This window comes from Coregonus clupeaformis, chromosome 17 (assembly GCF_020615455.1).
Source record: "Coregonus clupeaformis isolate EN_2021a chromosome 17, ASM2061545v1, whole genome shotgun sequence".
NCBI lineage: Eukaryota > Metazoa > Chordata > Actinopteri > Salmoniformes > Salmonidae > Coregonus > Coregonus clupeaformis.
The window spans coordinates 17346956-17363011 of NC_059208.1; the positions used below are offsets into that span (position 1 = coordinate 17346956).

Below are 16056 nucleotides of genomic sequence, written 5' to 3' on the forward strand. Positions count from 1 at the left end.
GGTAATATGTTTTCGGACCCTCGCTTGGTCGTATTCTCGCGGGGCAGAAATCTCAGAGATCAATTGGTAAACTCTGATTTACCACCCCAAAATATCCCTGCACGTCTATTTGCGCCTCAACCGGATGGAAACTACAAGTGTAATGGTTGCGCTCAATGCAATGGCACTTACAAATGTAGATCCTTCAAACACCCCCAAACAGGGAAACAAATCCCAATAAAAGGTGTTATCACGTGCTCCACTAAGGCAGTTATTTATCTTATAACTTGTCCTTGTGGTAAAAATGATGTGGGTAAAACAAAGCATGAATTAAAAGTACGAATCTCTGAGCATCGTAGCACCATTAGGTGCAAAAACTTGACGTACCCAGTCACGGCTCACTTATTTGGAAGCGAACCACTCCCTAGGAGAGGGGGTGACCCCGACAACTTATTGTTAAAACGAGAGGCTGCTTGGATCTTTAATTTAAAGACCCTTGCTCCCTTCGGTCTCAACATAGACTTTGATCTGAAGCCATTCTGGTGATTATTGTGATTTTGCTATTCATTGTAAATGTTTGTAGGCCTATGTAGCCAAATTGTATTTATGATCGTATGCTATCCATTCATGTTTTTTGTATGTTCTGTTTATCTGTGAATTAACCAATGATATCAGGCCACACCCGGCCATGATTACAGACACCTGTGTGTGTCCTTTGACACTATATAAGGGGGGGTGTACCAAATGTAATCAAAATTACGAGGGTGTACCAAATGTTTGGTATACTCAGTGTATGTAGTAATTAAGAGCTCTCTCAATAACCATTTTCACGATAGCATATTGGTAGTTGTCAGTGACAAATATCAAAGCTAAGCAGGGCTGGGATTGGTTAAAACCCTGGATGGGAGACCAAATTTAATAGCTGTAGATAGATCAATTCTCCATTAGGAGGTGGTAGCCAGCCTATTGTTTTATTTTCTCATAGTGGATATAGTGATGTTTCACAGTTTCAAATTCAACACATTTTATACAAGGTTTGTCTATCTTGAGTATTCGTTACAATGATGACATAATCTGTGGTTGATTCCATGTCAGAATATGTTGACAAATTACGTTGATTCAACCAGTTTGTGCCCAGTGGGTAGTAACTTGAAGAGTGACTTACCCAGCACCCACTTCTGCATGGTGCACGGTGTGATCATGGTCAATTATGCATGCTTTCGTTAATCTTTCGATTTGTGCTGGTTGTATTAGTTCTGGAAAGCATGGTTTTTCTCTGATTTCATTTGGAATATTTCGATTTCCATTCAGGAGAGATTCTTCAGACACTCTGTCTCCTTCTCGTCCTCACCCTCGTCCCACCCCTCCGTCCAGACACACCTCAGTGAAGGTGAAGAAAGAGAGGTCAGAGGGCATGCTGTTTGTGAATAGACTGAGTTGTGTATAATGGTCCATAGTTTGTGTTTGATAAAACAGAGGTAGGTGATGATCTGACACAGTGAAATCTGCCCTGAAATCACTGTTTTACTATTTGTTTTGTTATCATAGGTTATACTTTATACAGCACAGCAAAGTCAAAAACATTGCAACTATGTGCATGTTTCTCCTTTTTTGATGAAAACTGTCAGCGATACACAGAAAATGACTAAAGTTTTCAGAATTGCAATAGATTATTTAGTCTGTTGGTTTTTCATTTAGGAAAAAAGCTCCTCCTGACCCTAATGCCCCGCTTCCTCCTCTTCATCCTCATCCTTCTATGCCCACTGCAGCAGAGGTCAAGAAGGAGAGGTCAGAGTCAGCTTTTCTTTTCATTTTTTTTTTTTCATAAACTATATATTTTTTCACAAGACATATTGGACTACAGTATAAATTGTGCTTCCTGTATTATACTTATGCTAAAATGTCTATTCTATTCTACTGAGCCATTTACTTGATGTTCCTTCGTATTCTTATCTTTTGTTATTTCTTATTGTTGTTGCATTGTTGAAGTAACCTGCAAGCAGTGATGGAAAAAGTACGCAATTGTCATACTTGAGTAAAAGTAAAGATACCGTAATAGAAAATTACTTGAGTAAAAGTGAAAGTCACCCAGTAAAATACTACTTGAGTAAAAGTATTTGGTTTTAAATATACTTAAGTATCAAAGGTAAATGTAATTGCTAAAATATACTTAAGTATCAAAAGTAAAAGTATACATTATTTCAAATTGTCTTATATTAAGCAAACCAGACGGCACCATTTTCTTGTTTTTTAAAAATATTTACTGATACCCAGGGGCACACTCCAACACTCAGACATAATTTACAAATGAAGCGTTTGTGTTTAGTGAGTCCGCCAGATCTGAGGCAGTAGAGATGTAGAGATGACCAGGGATGTTCTCTTGATAAGTGTGTGAATTGGACCATTTTCCTGTCCTGCTAAGCATTCAAAATGTAACGAGTACTTTTGGGTGTCAGGGAAAATGTATGGAGTAAAAAGTACATCATTTTCTTTAGGAATGTAGTGAAGTAAAAGTTGTCAAAAATATAAATAGTACAGATACCCCCAAAAAACTACTTATGTTGTACTTTAAAGTATTTTTACTTAAGTACTTTACACCACTGCCTGCAAGTAAGCATTTCGTTGGATGGTGCATGTGTATATCTTATATACGACTAATAAAACTTGAAACATGAGTGTGCTACTATACTATCGATAGTAGTGATGATTGAAAATAATATTTTACATTTAGAAAAGAGCCTCTGCAGATTTCTGTGGCTCAGGTGGTTAGAAAAGAGCCTCCGGACCCCAATGCTCCTTTTGCTCCTCTTCCTCTCCATCTCCATCCTCCCCCTTCTGTGAAGCGCCCGTCAGTGGAAGTCAAAAAGGAGAGGTCAGGGTCGCTGTGATGTTGCATGTTTTTTTTTGTTGTGTGGTTACTTTTGAGTCTCGGCAATGTTTATTCTCTGTGACATTGTTGAACTGCTCCTATTGACAGATACGCTTAATGGATTCTATTCATTTCGATACTAAGCATTTTTGTTGCTTTTCTTTGTGAAGTTTCAAACATCACTTTCTTTGCCATTTGCTACCCAGAAAAGAGTCGTCAGATTACAAACCCGTTTCTCTGAAGGTGACATCATCTGACCATGTGAAAAAGGACAGGTCTGGGATCTGTAAATCATACTACCTCATTCATGTTGAGTGTGCTCAATTGTGTATAGCCTTTTCAGTACATGTTCCTGATGTAATGATAAATATAGTAAATATAGTATCCAACAGTCCGTTAATAGTTCCTGTTATACAGTGCCTTCGGAAAGTATTCAGACCCCTTGACTTTTTCCACATTTTGTTAGGTTACAGCCTAATTTAAAATTGATTTAAATAGTTTTTTTTTCTTCATCAATCTACACATAATACCCCATAATGACAAAGCAAAAATGGGTTTTTACCTACATTTTTGCTAATTTGCTAAAAATATGAAAATAAAATAAATGATTTACATAAGTATTCAGACCCTTTACTCAGTACTTTGTTGAAGCACCTTTGGCAGTGATTACAGCCTTGAGTCTTCTTGGGTATGACGCTACAAGCGTGGCACACCTGTATTCTTCTCTGCAGATCCTCTCAAACTATGTCAGGTTGGAACGTGAGCGTCGCTGAACAGCTATTTTCAGGTCTCTCCAGATATGTTAGATCTGGTTCAAGTCTGGGCTCTGGCTGGACCACTCAAGGACATTCAGAGACTTGTCCCGAAGCCACTCCTGCGTTGTCTTGGCTGTGTGCTTAGGGTCGTTGTCCTGTTGTAAGGTGAACCTTCTCCCCAGTCTGAGGTCCTGAGCGCTCTGGAGCAGGTTTTCATCAAGGATCTCTCTGTACTTTGCTCCATTCATCTTTGCCTTGATCCTGACTAGTCTCCCAGTCTCTGCCGCTGAAAAACATCCCCACAGCATGATGCTTCCTCCACCATGCTTCACCGTAGGGATGGTGCCAGGTTTCCTCCAGGCGTGACACTTGGCATTCAGGCCAAATAGTTCAATCTTGGTTTCATCATACCAGAGAATCTTGTTTCTCATGGTCTGAAAATCTATAGGTGCCTTTTGGCAAACTCCAAGTGGGAGTCCTTCTGGAAGGTTCTCGCATCTCCACAGAGGAACTCTAGAGCTCTGTCCGAGTGACCATCTTGTTCTTGGTCACCTCCCTGACCAAGGCCCTTCTCTCCCGATTGCTCAGTTTGGCCGGGCGGCCAGCTCTAGCAAGAGTCTAGGTGGTTCCAAACTTCTTCCATTTAAGAATGTTTTTAGGCTACTGTGTTCTTGGGGACCTTCAATGCTGCAGAAATGTTTTGGTACCCTTCCCCAGATCTGTGTCTCGACACAATCTTGTCTCGGAGCTCTATGGACAATTCCTTCGACTTCATGGCTTGATTTTTGCTCTGACATATACTGTCAACTGTGGGACCTTATATAGACAGGTGTGTGCCTTTCCAAATCATGTCCAATCAATTGAATTTACCACAGGTGGACTCCAATCAAGTTGTAGAAACATCTCAAGGATGATCAATGATAACAGGATGCACCTGGGCTCAATTTCGAGTCTCATAGCAAAGGGTCTGAATACTTATGCAAATAAGGTATTTCTGTTTTTTATTTGTAATAAATGTGCAAACATTTCTAAAAACCTGTTTTCACTTTGTCATTATGGGTATTGTGTGCAGATTGCTGAGGATTTTTATTTTATTTAATCCATTTTAGAATAAGGCGGTAGCGTAACAAAATGTGGAAAAAGTCAAGGGGTTTGAATACTTTCCGAAGGCACTGTATTTATCATGACATTCTCTAAATGCGGATGATGATGATGATGATGTAATTTGGTTAAATGAGATTATTATTATGAGAACAGTTGCTAAACGCTGCTAACCGCTCTCCTTTTGCAGAAAAGACTCAGATAGCAAAGTGCCCAAAAGACCATCTGTTGATGCCAAGAAAGAAAGGTTGGCAAGCCATAGTACACAGTTGCATGCATAATTATACACTGCATGTGGGCCTATGTGCTTGTTTAAGTTGAATCCCACTGACATAAGTTGTGGTTGTATATTTGGTGATATTAGAGAATTGTTTGTTAACCTTTTCATTGGAGCAGAGGTCTTCATAGGGAAATACTGCATGTGTGCATATTTATCAGTGCATCGCCATCTTGTCATCTTGTCTGCCCTCTGCTGGTGAGGCTGTTTGATGAAGTATGCCTGCTCCCTGAATGCTGTGTGCTTTTTGCCAATCAGCCATGGCTGCACTACATGCAAATGTTACATACAAATGTTTCCTGTTTCAGAAAGGATTTGTCAGATTCCAAACCAAAACCTGCTAAAAGGCAGAGTCTGGACTCGTCAGATTCCAAACAAAAACCTCCTAAAAGGCCAAATCTGGATGGCAAGAAAGACAGGTCTGAATAAGCAGGGTCATATTCTGTACACAATAATTTGTGGATGTACTAAACTTCACTCTAAAAACACTTAATGACCTCACTTTTAAACCTGAATGAAGTGAACTTTGAAGGAAAATAATTAAATTAAATAAAAAAAATCTCACACCCAAGGCACTGAATTTAAAATAAATAAATAATAAAAGCAATCCAAAACACAGAACATTGTAAGCAGACAACACTCAATGGTATATACAGGTGTCGTCCGTTCCGGTGAACAGGATAACAGAATTAACATAGGTCATTGAAAGCTTTTCTGAACAGCTCAGTCATTTAGCTGTGCCTTAAACAAGGCCAGAGACTCTGCAGCCCTGACAGTGACTGGAAGTGCGTTCCACAGCCGAGGAGCCACACAACTGAAAGCCCTGTCACCCATAGTTTTTAGTCTGCTGTGGGACCGCTGAAGGGAGATGGACCCGGAGGAGCGAAGGGTGTGAGTGGGGCAGGAGGGTAGGATGAGGTCAGACAGATACTTGGGTCCAGAGTTGTGGATAGCTTGGTAGATGTGAACCAGGATTTTTAAAGTCAATGCGTGAGCATATGGGGAGCCAGTGGAGGTTGAACAGCACTTGAGTGATGTGCTCATGGGGGGAGGTGTGGGTGAGGACACGTGCAGCACAGTTCTGGACGTATTGTAGCCTTCTTAGGCACTTGTCAGATTTGCCAACAAACAGGGTATTACAATAGTCCAGACAAGATAAGATAAAGGTGTGGATGAGTTGCTCAGCTGCAGGCTGTGATAGCATAGGTCGTAACCTGGCAATGTTCCGTAGATGGAATTGTTTTTACTTTGGTAACACTTTTGATGTGGCCCTCAAACGAGAGCTGACTATCAAATATCACACCCAGATTGCGAACTTCACTGGAGGGGAGGACCTTGACACCATCAATGTTGAGGCTGTAGCTGCTGATTTAGTCGATGATGCGAGTGCCAATCAGGACGACCTCTGTCTTTTTGCAGTTTAACTGCAGGAAACTCCGCTGCATCCACACTTTGATGTCCTGCAGGCAACTGACCAGGAATGCAGTGGCATTGGCAGTGTTTGTGGAGATATACAGCTGAGTGTCGTCAGCATAAAAGTTAAAGCCCAGTCCATGTTTCCCAGTGGCATCATGTAGATTCAAAACAGTAGTTGCCCTAGGACCGAGCCTTGAGGGACCCCCTGGCGGATCAGTGAGATAGGATCTGAACCAGTCCAGGACAGTGTCTGACAGACCCAGTAGCTTCTCCATGCGGTCCATCAGAATGGCATGGCTGACCATGTCAAATGCTGCACTGAGGTCCAGCAGTATGAGGATGCTGGCAGCCCCAGAGTCCGCATTCATGAGGAGGTCATTGGTGACCCTTACCAAGGCAGTCTCTGTGTCTGAAACCAGACTGGAAGGGCTCGAGTAGGTTGTGAGTGGCAAGATGTTGTTGGAGTTGGCTAGACGAGCTTACTCGGGAAGTGCAGATTGGAGATAGGCCTGTAGTTCTGGAGGTTGTCAGGGTCAGATCCAGGCTTTTTAAGTACTGGTGTGACTGTGGACAGTTTGAGCTGTGGAGGGACACATCCAGTGGTGAGGGACTTGTTGATGATATCTGTGAAAAAAGGCTCCAGAGCAGGTAACCAGACCTTGACAAGGGATGTGGGGATAGGGTCAAGTGAGCAAGTGGTGGGCCTCATTGTTCTAACCAGCTTGGTTACATCAGCTGCAGTGACTGTGGTGAAGGTGGAGAACCTTGACTCAGGGAGCGTAGGACTGTGTAGATCAACTACAGGGGCTGGAGAGGACAGGATGGTGTTATTGATGTTTTCAATTTTGCTTTGGAAGAAACAAATGTATTGATTGGACCGTTCTGGGGAGGCTGAGGTAGCAGAATTGTTCACAGGTTGAAGGAGCTTGCTCACAGTAGAGAACAGCACCCGGGAGTTACCACTGCTGTTGCTGATCAGTTGGGAGTAGTAGTAAAATGGTCAAATGAAAGTAAAATATCATTTAAAAGCTTTACCTCTTCACTCTCAATATCTCACACTCACTCAGATGAACAGACCGCAGTGGCACAAGGTGACAGGTTTTTCTCTCTCTCGTTGTTGTAGAAAGGACTCCACTGACTCCAAGCCCAGCCATTCTGTGAAACGTCATTCGACTGACTCCAAATCAGACAGGTAGGTGCTGGCTCTCATTCAGATTCATTACTATGACTGACACTTCTCTAGTCATTACTGCTAAATGCCTTAATAAGTTGCCATGAGCTACCCAGTGGGCGAAGTACATCCGTTTGGCGTCTAGTTTTAATTTGATATTTGATTGAATTGCCAAATAATGTGACATCAATATGAAATCAACAAAACAAGCGAGAAGTGGTGGAAAAAGTACTCAATTGTCATACTTGAGTAAAAGTCAAAGTAAATGCTAGTAGATATTTCTTTTACGGACAGACGGGGGCACACTGTTTAGTGAGTCTGCCAGATCAGAGGCAGTAAGGATGACAATTCATTATAAGTGCGTGAATTGGACCATAATTCTGTCCTGTCTGAGCATTCGAAATGTAACAAGTACTTTTTGGTACCAGGGAAAATGTATGGGAGTTAAAATCACATTTTCTTTAGGGATGTAATGGATTAAAAGTTGCCAAAAATATACTGAACAAAAATATAAACGCAACATGTAAAGTGTTGGTCCCATGTTTCATGAGCTGAAGTTTTCCATACGCATAAAAAGCTTATTTCCCTCACATTTTGTGCACAAAATGTTAGTGAGCATTTTTCCTTTGCCAACATAATCCATCCAGCTGACATGTGGCATATCAAGAAGCTGATTAAACAGCATGATCATTACACAGGTGCATCTTGTGCTGGGGACAATAAAAGGCCAGTCTAAAATGTACAGTTTTGTCACACAACACAATGCCACAGATGTCTGAAGTTTTGAGAGAGTGTGCAATTGGCATGCTAACTGCAGGAATGTCCACCAGAGCTGTTGCCAGATAATTGAATGTTCATTTCTCTACCATAAGCCACCTCCAATGTCATTTGTACGAATTTGGCAGTACATCCAACTGTCCTCACAACCGCAGACCAAGTGTACCACACGAGCCCAGGACCTCCACACCTGGCTTCTTCACCTGCGGGATCGTCTGATACCAGCCACCCGGACAGCTGAGGAAACTGTGGGTTTGCACAACCGAATAATTACTGCACAAACTGTCAGAAACCGTCTCAGGGAAGCTCATCTGCATGCTCGTCGTCCTCACCAGGGTCTTCACTTGACTGCAGTTCGGCATCGTAACCGACGTCAGTGGCAAATGCTCACCTTCGATGGTCACTGGCATGCTGGAGAAGTGTGCTCTTCACGGCTGAAACCCGGTTTCAAATGTACCGGGCAGTATGGCATTATGTGGGCGAGCGGTTTGCTGATGTCAACGTTGTCAACAGAGTGCCCCATGGTGGCGGTGGGGTTATGGTATGGGCAGGCATAAGCTACGGACAACAAACACAATTGCATTTTATCGATGGCAATTTGAATGCACAGAGATACCGTGACGAGGTCCTGAGGCCCATTGTCATGCCATTCATCTGCAGCCATCACCTCATGTTTCAGCATGATAATGCACGGCCCCATGTCGCAAGGATCTGTACACAATTCCTGGAAGCTGAAAATGTCCCAGTTCTTCCATGGCCTGCATACTCACCAGACATGTCACCCATTGAGCATGTTTGGGATGCTCTGGATCAACGTGTACGACAGCGTGTTCCATTTCCCGCCAATATCCAGCAACTTCGCACATTCATTGAAGAGGAGTGGGACAACATTCCACAGGCCATAATCAACTCTATGTGAAGGAGATGTGTCCCGCTGCATGAAGCAAATGATTGTCACACCAGATACACCAGGTTTTCTAATCCACTCCCCACATTTTTCAAAAGTTATCTGTGACCAACAGATGCATATCTATATTCCCAGTCATGTGAAATCCATAGATTAGGGCCTAATTTATTTATTTCAATTGACAGATTTCCTTATATGAACTGTAACTCAGTAAAATCTTTTAAATTGTTGCATGTTGCGTTTTAGATTTTTGTTCAGTGTATCAATAGTAAAGTATAGATACCCCCAAAAAACTACTTTTGTATTTTTACTTAAAGGATAACCACCCAAAAACGATCGTTCAAAATGCAGAAAATACAGAAATCTGGCCCGTATGATGGATTTAGCATCATATGAAGCAAAACGCAGCATTATATGAAGCAAAACGCAGCATCATATGAAGCAAAACGCAGCATTATATGATGCAAAATGCATCATACGGGCCAGATTATTTATTTTTTTCAGTTAAACTTGATTGCTGACATACAAAATATTTTGGGACTATATCAACAATGGGCTAATGAAACGAATACCAAAAGACACATTTTGGGGTGGAGTTTTCCTTTAAGTACTTTACACCACTGCAAGCGAGCCATGTCATTGCATTTTAGTACAAATTTGGATTTTTGATTTTATTTGTTGAAATGACATTGATTCAATCAGCTTGTGCTCAGTTGGTAGTAACCCCCTTTTCTCTCTTTCAAATCGTTCATCATTTACTACCTCTCTTTAGGAGGGACTCTATGGATTCCAAGACTGGCAGCTCACCCTCAGCTAAGAAGTTCTCTAGCGAGATGTAAGAGGGCTCCTTTCTTATGCAGACATAAAAGCTAATTTCCTTTTCTTATTTATTTTACTGCGTCATTAAGGCCTTTTTTATTTACTTTGCATAATGGGGCGCATTAAGATAAGGATGTTAGTTCACTCCATAGCTTTTTCTGTCTCTGTGTTTGTTTCAGGAAAGAATCTCATGGCTCCAAGTCCTCTCACCCTGGCCCTCTGCAGAGAAAGTCCTCAACGGACAGTATTGAACGGTACCCTTTTTAGCTGGAAAATACGATCTACCGTACTACTGAAATCAATATGGATCAGATTTTAAACTCTTGATTGATGTATATGCTGTCTGGTTTGTGTACGATGACCAGGAGAGGGAAACCAGAGATGCCAAAGATCCCAACCACCCCCACCAGTCCCATGTCCCCCTCCTTCAGCACAGCGGCGGTTCCCCTGTCCCCTTACCTGGCCACTGGAGAAACCATCAGGGACAAGTGCATCGAGATGCTGGCTGCTGCTCTACGCACAGATGGTGGGGAAAAGACCAGACACTAACTGAATGGATCAGAATACAAGTACAGACACTCACAGAGATGCAAGTAACAAGAGATCAATCTACACATAAAGTGACTCATTCAATGCACATTCATTCACACATACAGTACAGTATGGAAATGACTAATGGTTACATTACACACAGAATGATAGATTTTGTAGATGAAAAGGAAGAAACGTAATACACTCAGTTTTATCTCTTCAGACAACTTCAAGGAATTTGGGACAAACTGTGATTCCATGGCAGCAGAGATTGAAGATCATATCCTTTTAACTCTGCATGTGGTTCTGAAGTATTTTACCAATTGGGTTGGTTTCAGTTTGCAGTGTGTTTGCAGAGCTGCCATTTGCTCTCTTTGGCTTTGAATATAACACGTTATATTTGTTTGATCTTTGATTGTCACCGTTAGATATTTCAGTCAGGCAGTGATGAAAGCTTCCTTAACAATCCTCCGCTGCACATATTTACAAGGAGATGGGAGCCACAGATATGAAGTATAAAAACAGGGTGCGGAGCCGCATCAGCAACCTGAAGGACCCCAAAAACCCTGGGCTGCGGAGGAACGTCCTGGCTGGAGGCATCGAGCTGAGACGCTTCGCCATCATGTCTGCTGAGGTACTGTAAACTTCTGTCACATCAACCCATGACCCACCCCTGCCGCTAACATATTCCTAAGATGTTGTATCAGAGAGAGAGAGAGAGAGTCAAGAAAGTCAAGCACCGACCAAAACATTGAGTAGAGTAGACACATTTCCCTCAGAGATTTAATCCTTTGATCTCTGATTCAAGATCTAACCGAATGTCAAATCTCTGAGGGAAATGTGTCTACTCTACTCAATGTTTTGGTCGGTGCTTGACTTTCTTGACTATCTTATCTATCTTATCTATCTTATCTATCTAATCTATCTTATCTATCTTATCTATCTAGGAGATGGCTAGTGATGAGCTGAAGCAGCTGAGGAACAATCTGACTAAGGAGGCCATTAGGGAACACCAGCTGTCCAAAACCAGCGGTACCATTTCTGACCTGTTTCAGTGCGGCAAGTGCGGCAAAAAGAACTGCACCTACAACCAGGTAAACACACCATACCCACCATATTCTGCTTATTACCAGGTATATACTGTATTTTACTTAAACAGATACACACGGCTCACTGCACTGAAAACATACAGTGGGGAAAAAAAGTATTTAGTCAGCCACCACTTGTGCAAGTTCTCCCACTTAAAAAGATGAGAGAGACCTGTAATTTTCATCATAGGTACACGTCAACTATGACAGACAAAATGAGGGAAAAAAATCCAGAAAATCCCATTGTAGGATTTTTAATGAATTTATTTGCAAATTATGGTGGAAAATAAGTATTTGGTCAATAACAAAAGTTTCTCAATACTTTGTTATATACCCTTTGTTGGCAATGACACATGTCAAACATTTTCTGTAAGTCTTCACAAGGTTTTCACACACTGTTGCTGGTATTTTGGCCCATTCCTCCATGCAGATCTCCTCTAGAGCAGTGATGTTTTGGGGCTGTCGCTGGGCAATACGGACTTTCAACTCCCTCCAAAGATTTTCTATGGGGTTGAGATCTGGAGACTGGCTAGGCCACTCCAGGACCTTGAAATGCTTCTTACGAAGCCACTTCTTCGTTGCCCAGGCGGTGTGTTTGGGATCATTGTCATGCTGAAAGACCCAGCCACGTTTCATCTTCAATGCCTTTGCTGATGGAAGGAGGTTTTCACTCAAAATCTCACGATACATGGCCCCATTCATTCTTTCCTTTACACGGATCAGTCGTCCTGGTCCCTTTGCAGAAAAACAGCCCCAAAGCATGATGTTTCCACCCCCATGCTTCACAGTAGGTATGGTGTTCTTTGGATGCAACTCAGCATTCTTTGTCCTCCAAACACGACAAGTTGAGTTTTTACCAAAAAGTTCTATTTTGGTTTCATCTGACCATATGACATTCTCCCAATCCTCTTCTGGATCATCCAAATGCACTCTAGCAAACTTCAGACGGGCCTGGACATGTACTGGCTTAAGCAGGGGGACACGTCTTGCACTGCAGGATTTGAGTCCCTGGCGGCGTAGTGTGTTACTGATGGTAGGCTTTGTTACTTTGGTCCCAGCTCTCTGCAGGTCATTCACTAGGTCCCCCCGTGTGGTTCTGGGATTTTTGCTCACCGTTCTTGTGATCATTTTGACCCCACAGGGTGAGATCTTGCGTGGAGCCCCAGATCGAGGGAGATTATCAGTGGTCTTGTATGTCTTCCATTTCCTAATAATTGCTCCCACAGTTGATTTCTTCAAACCAAGCTGCTTACCTATTGCAGATTCAGTCTTCCCAGCCTGGTGCAGGTCTACAATTGTGTTTCTGGTGTCCTTTGACAGCTCTTTGGTCTTGGCCATAGTAGAGTTTGGAGTGTGACTGTTTGAGGTTGTGGACAGGTGTCTTTTATACTGATAACAAGTTCAAACAGGTGCCATTAATACAGGTAACGAGTGGAGGACAGAGGAGCCTCTTAAAGAAGAAGTTACAGGTCTGTGAGAGCCAGAAATCTTGCTTGTTTGTAGGTGACCGAATACTTATTTTCCACCATAATTTGCAAATAAATTCATTAAAAATCCTACAATGTGATTTTCTGGATTTTTTTTCCTCAAATTGTCTGTCATAGTTGACGTGTACCTATGATGAAAATTACAGGCCTCTCTCATCTTTTTAAGTGGGAGAATTTGCACAATTGGTGGCTGACTAAATACTTTTTTTCCCCACTGTACATATACACTACATACACTACATACACTACATACACTACATACACTACATATTGTATTTCTTGGGATGTTTAAGGTCATTAACCGTGTGTGTGTGTGTGTGTGTGTGTGTGTGTGTGTGTGTGTGTGTGTGTAGATGCAGACCCGCAGCGCTGACGAGCCTATGACCACTTTTGTTCTGTGTAACGAGTGTGGGAACCGCTGGAAGGTGAGACATTTCCCTCACCAGACTCACCAGTTCAGATAAAGCCCATTCAAATACATAACACAAGCCCAGCATAACAATGGTCCACCGACATAAATAATCTATCCATTTACTAATATTAGTTTGTTTTCAATTCCAGTTCTGCTGATGTGGCCCAGCTCCAATGACGATGTTGCAGACCACATTGAACAACTGACGACTCCGTTTTTTTTCTATGAGGGGGAAGGGGGTTATAACGTTTAGCGATGAGTCATTTTACAAAAACTAAAAATTAATACTTACGATTAATAATTTTCTTTTTAAGATGTGCATGCCCATGTGCTTTTAACGGGGGTTGAGACAGTCTCCAGATGGATGGCAGTGTCATTTTATCTGTCCTGGTTTGACACAGGTAATTCAAATGGTGCTGAGGCTTTTATGAATTTCACAGACAACAAAATTGTTTTATGCATCTCTTAATTTTTTTGTATATTCTATTTAAATCCGCAAAGACCACAGAACAAATCAGAAATACAGTATGAAAGTTTATCATGCAACCCATTTCAATTAAAACATCTTTCTTGTTAAAATCTCAAGCCGCAACTTCTGAGGTTTTATTGTCACCGTTTGGGCTTCAGTTTGGGCTTCAGGGAATAATATGATTATTTTGTCTAGATAAGGTAAAGACCAAAAAACTGGATTTATGTCATTTGTGGGTTTCGCTCTGTGACATTTCAAAAGAGCAGCTAAAAATGTCCAGAAATATTTATGAATAAGTGGAGTTGATTCTTTTCAAATGTACTGTACAATATATAGAATAGTAGTAACATATTCGCCTACATATTGCTTTGCATCATAATAGAATGAGTAAACAGTATAAAAATTATACTAATTTATGAAAAATTATGTCATTGTGAAATAGAAAGTCAAAATACTCTACCAATAAGAGTAGCCACAAGATGGCGGGGAAGAGTAATTTATCCTGTAAGAGCACCCACTTGCAAATGACCTATCATTTAGGGAGTGAATGTTATTTATAATGAGGGTTACATGGAGAAAATCAGACCTCTCTGAAATGAAAATGGATGGCCCTTCAGCAAAATATATTTTACCTAACGCTTGATAAAAAACAAGTGACCCTCCCCTATACCCAAAATAATAATTAAAACATCAAGTGGATTGCAGAGAATATGTCTACCGTTTACCCTCACTTCTTGGACACACCAGAGCCTTAGATACGCAGGAATTTTGATAGTGCACAGGGCTGCGGGCGAGAAGGTTGTGGGTTTGCAGACCACCATGGACAAGAGGAGCGGTGGAAAGATCTCCTTTATAGTAAAAACATTGCATGAATCTATCATCGTATTTGCAGGTCCGAGCATAAATTGCATTTTATAAAGATTTAAAGCAATTCTAAGTCATTTTACACATCAGCAGAATATTTTTTAATACCACACAAATTACCGAAATGACAGGCTAAGAATGGACAGAGAGATAGGCCTGTGTTCATCTTATCATATTTATCCAATGCCAAATCAGTGTGTCTTGTTTGCAACGAAACTCTCTCTGTTAATAATTAAATCTGAGAAGTCATTAGGAATCTGAGCATGGTACTTTCAAAAGTTAGGCCTACCTTTCCACCCCAGACAGAGTAGGCCTACCGACGCAGAAAAATGTAAGTTTTAACTGCTGGCTACTCTTCTTCCTTGGCCTAACCCAACGAGAGAAGGTCACAAGTGTTTGCCCAAAAGCTGCCTGGGTTTAAACATATTCTATTGTACAGAAAGGGAATAGCTTAATCAATTGATAGTAACAGAATTAGATTACTTCCCAAGCAAAGTAAATGTTGTCTCCTAGGCTATAGACGGTTATAGCTCAGCCTCTGAATGTTAAATAAACGAAACAATGATATCCCCATATGCATTTGGAGTCACTTCTTTCCCAGGTATTTTACAGCTTACATAAAGCATCGCGGACCAAATCGATGTTATAGATCACTTTATATAATTGGATCCGTTTTATTTTCTTCAATATCTTAAGATCACAAGGGGTAGGCCTCTGCTTTTTGCCATTTACTTTAATAAAAGGCCTATGGCATACCCTGTCATACCCCCTCAATTCGAGTCTTTTAACTTAACAGCCCTTCACTGACACTGAGGTAGGCTATTTAATGAGTGCATGGTGGCTGGAGGAATTGACTGACAAATCTATGGATATAGCAGTCTATAGCCTAATTTCATCTGTCAAACAAGTAGGCCTTATTTCTTAAATAGGAAGATGGAGGCTCCAACACAAAGCCCTTTTGTTGTTAGTAAAGTCTAATTAAAATGAAGACGGTTGAAATTAATTATGCCTACTCGAATTTGCCTACTTTCAGCACCATGAGCTGTCCACTTCAGCAACTCAATGTAAGTTACTCGAATCTAGCTTATTGTGAGGTTAATAACTGATAAATACATAATGGGCAAGAAACATATT

At 41.3% G+C, this 16056-nt stretch overlaps 1 protein-coding gene across 11 annotated transcripts in view; it reads left to right on the forward strand.

Moving 5' to 3' along the window:
- tcea3 (transcription elongation factor A (SII), 3) overlaps positions 1-14174 on the forward strand; it is a 38576-nt gene extending 24402 nt beyond the window's left edge. For 3 of the 11 annotated variants that reach the window (XM_041902236.2, XM_041902238.2, XM_041902242.2), the window contains 15 exons: positions 1291-1383; positions 1678-1767; positions 2711-2851; positions 3055-3123; positions 4895-4951; positions 5290-5400; positions 7521-7589; positions 10025-10087; positions 10251-10325; positions 10437-10597; positions 10826-10882; positions 11082-11236; positions 11550-11696; positions 13531-13602; positions 13739-14174. In XM_041902236.2, the coding sequence (XP_041758170.1) occupies positions 1291-1383; positions 1678-1767; positions 2711-2851; positions 3055-3123; positions 4895-4951; positions 5290-5400; positions 7521-7589; positions 10025-10087; positions 10251-10325; positions 10437-10597; positions 10826-10882; positions 11082-11236; positions 11550-11696; positions 13531-13602; positions 13739-13747 (1369 nt within the window). In that variant the 3' untranslated portion in view covers positions 13748-14174. The remainder of the gene's footprint in view (positions 1-1290; positions 1384-1677; positions 1768-2710; positions 2852-3054; positions 3124-4894; positions 4952-5289; positions 5401-7520; positions 7590-10024; positions 10088-10250; positions 10326-10436; positions 10598-10825; positions 10883-11081; positions 11237-11549; positions 11697-13530; positions 13603-13738) is intronic. The other 8 variants (XM_041902237.2, XM_041902239.2, XM_041902243.2 and 5 more) reach the window with 8 other exon arrangements.
- The last annotated feature ends 1882 nt before the right edge of the window (positions 14175-16056 follow it).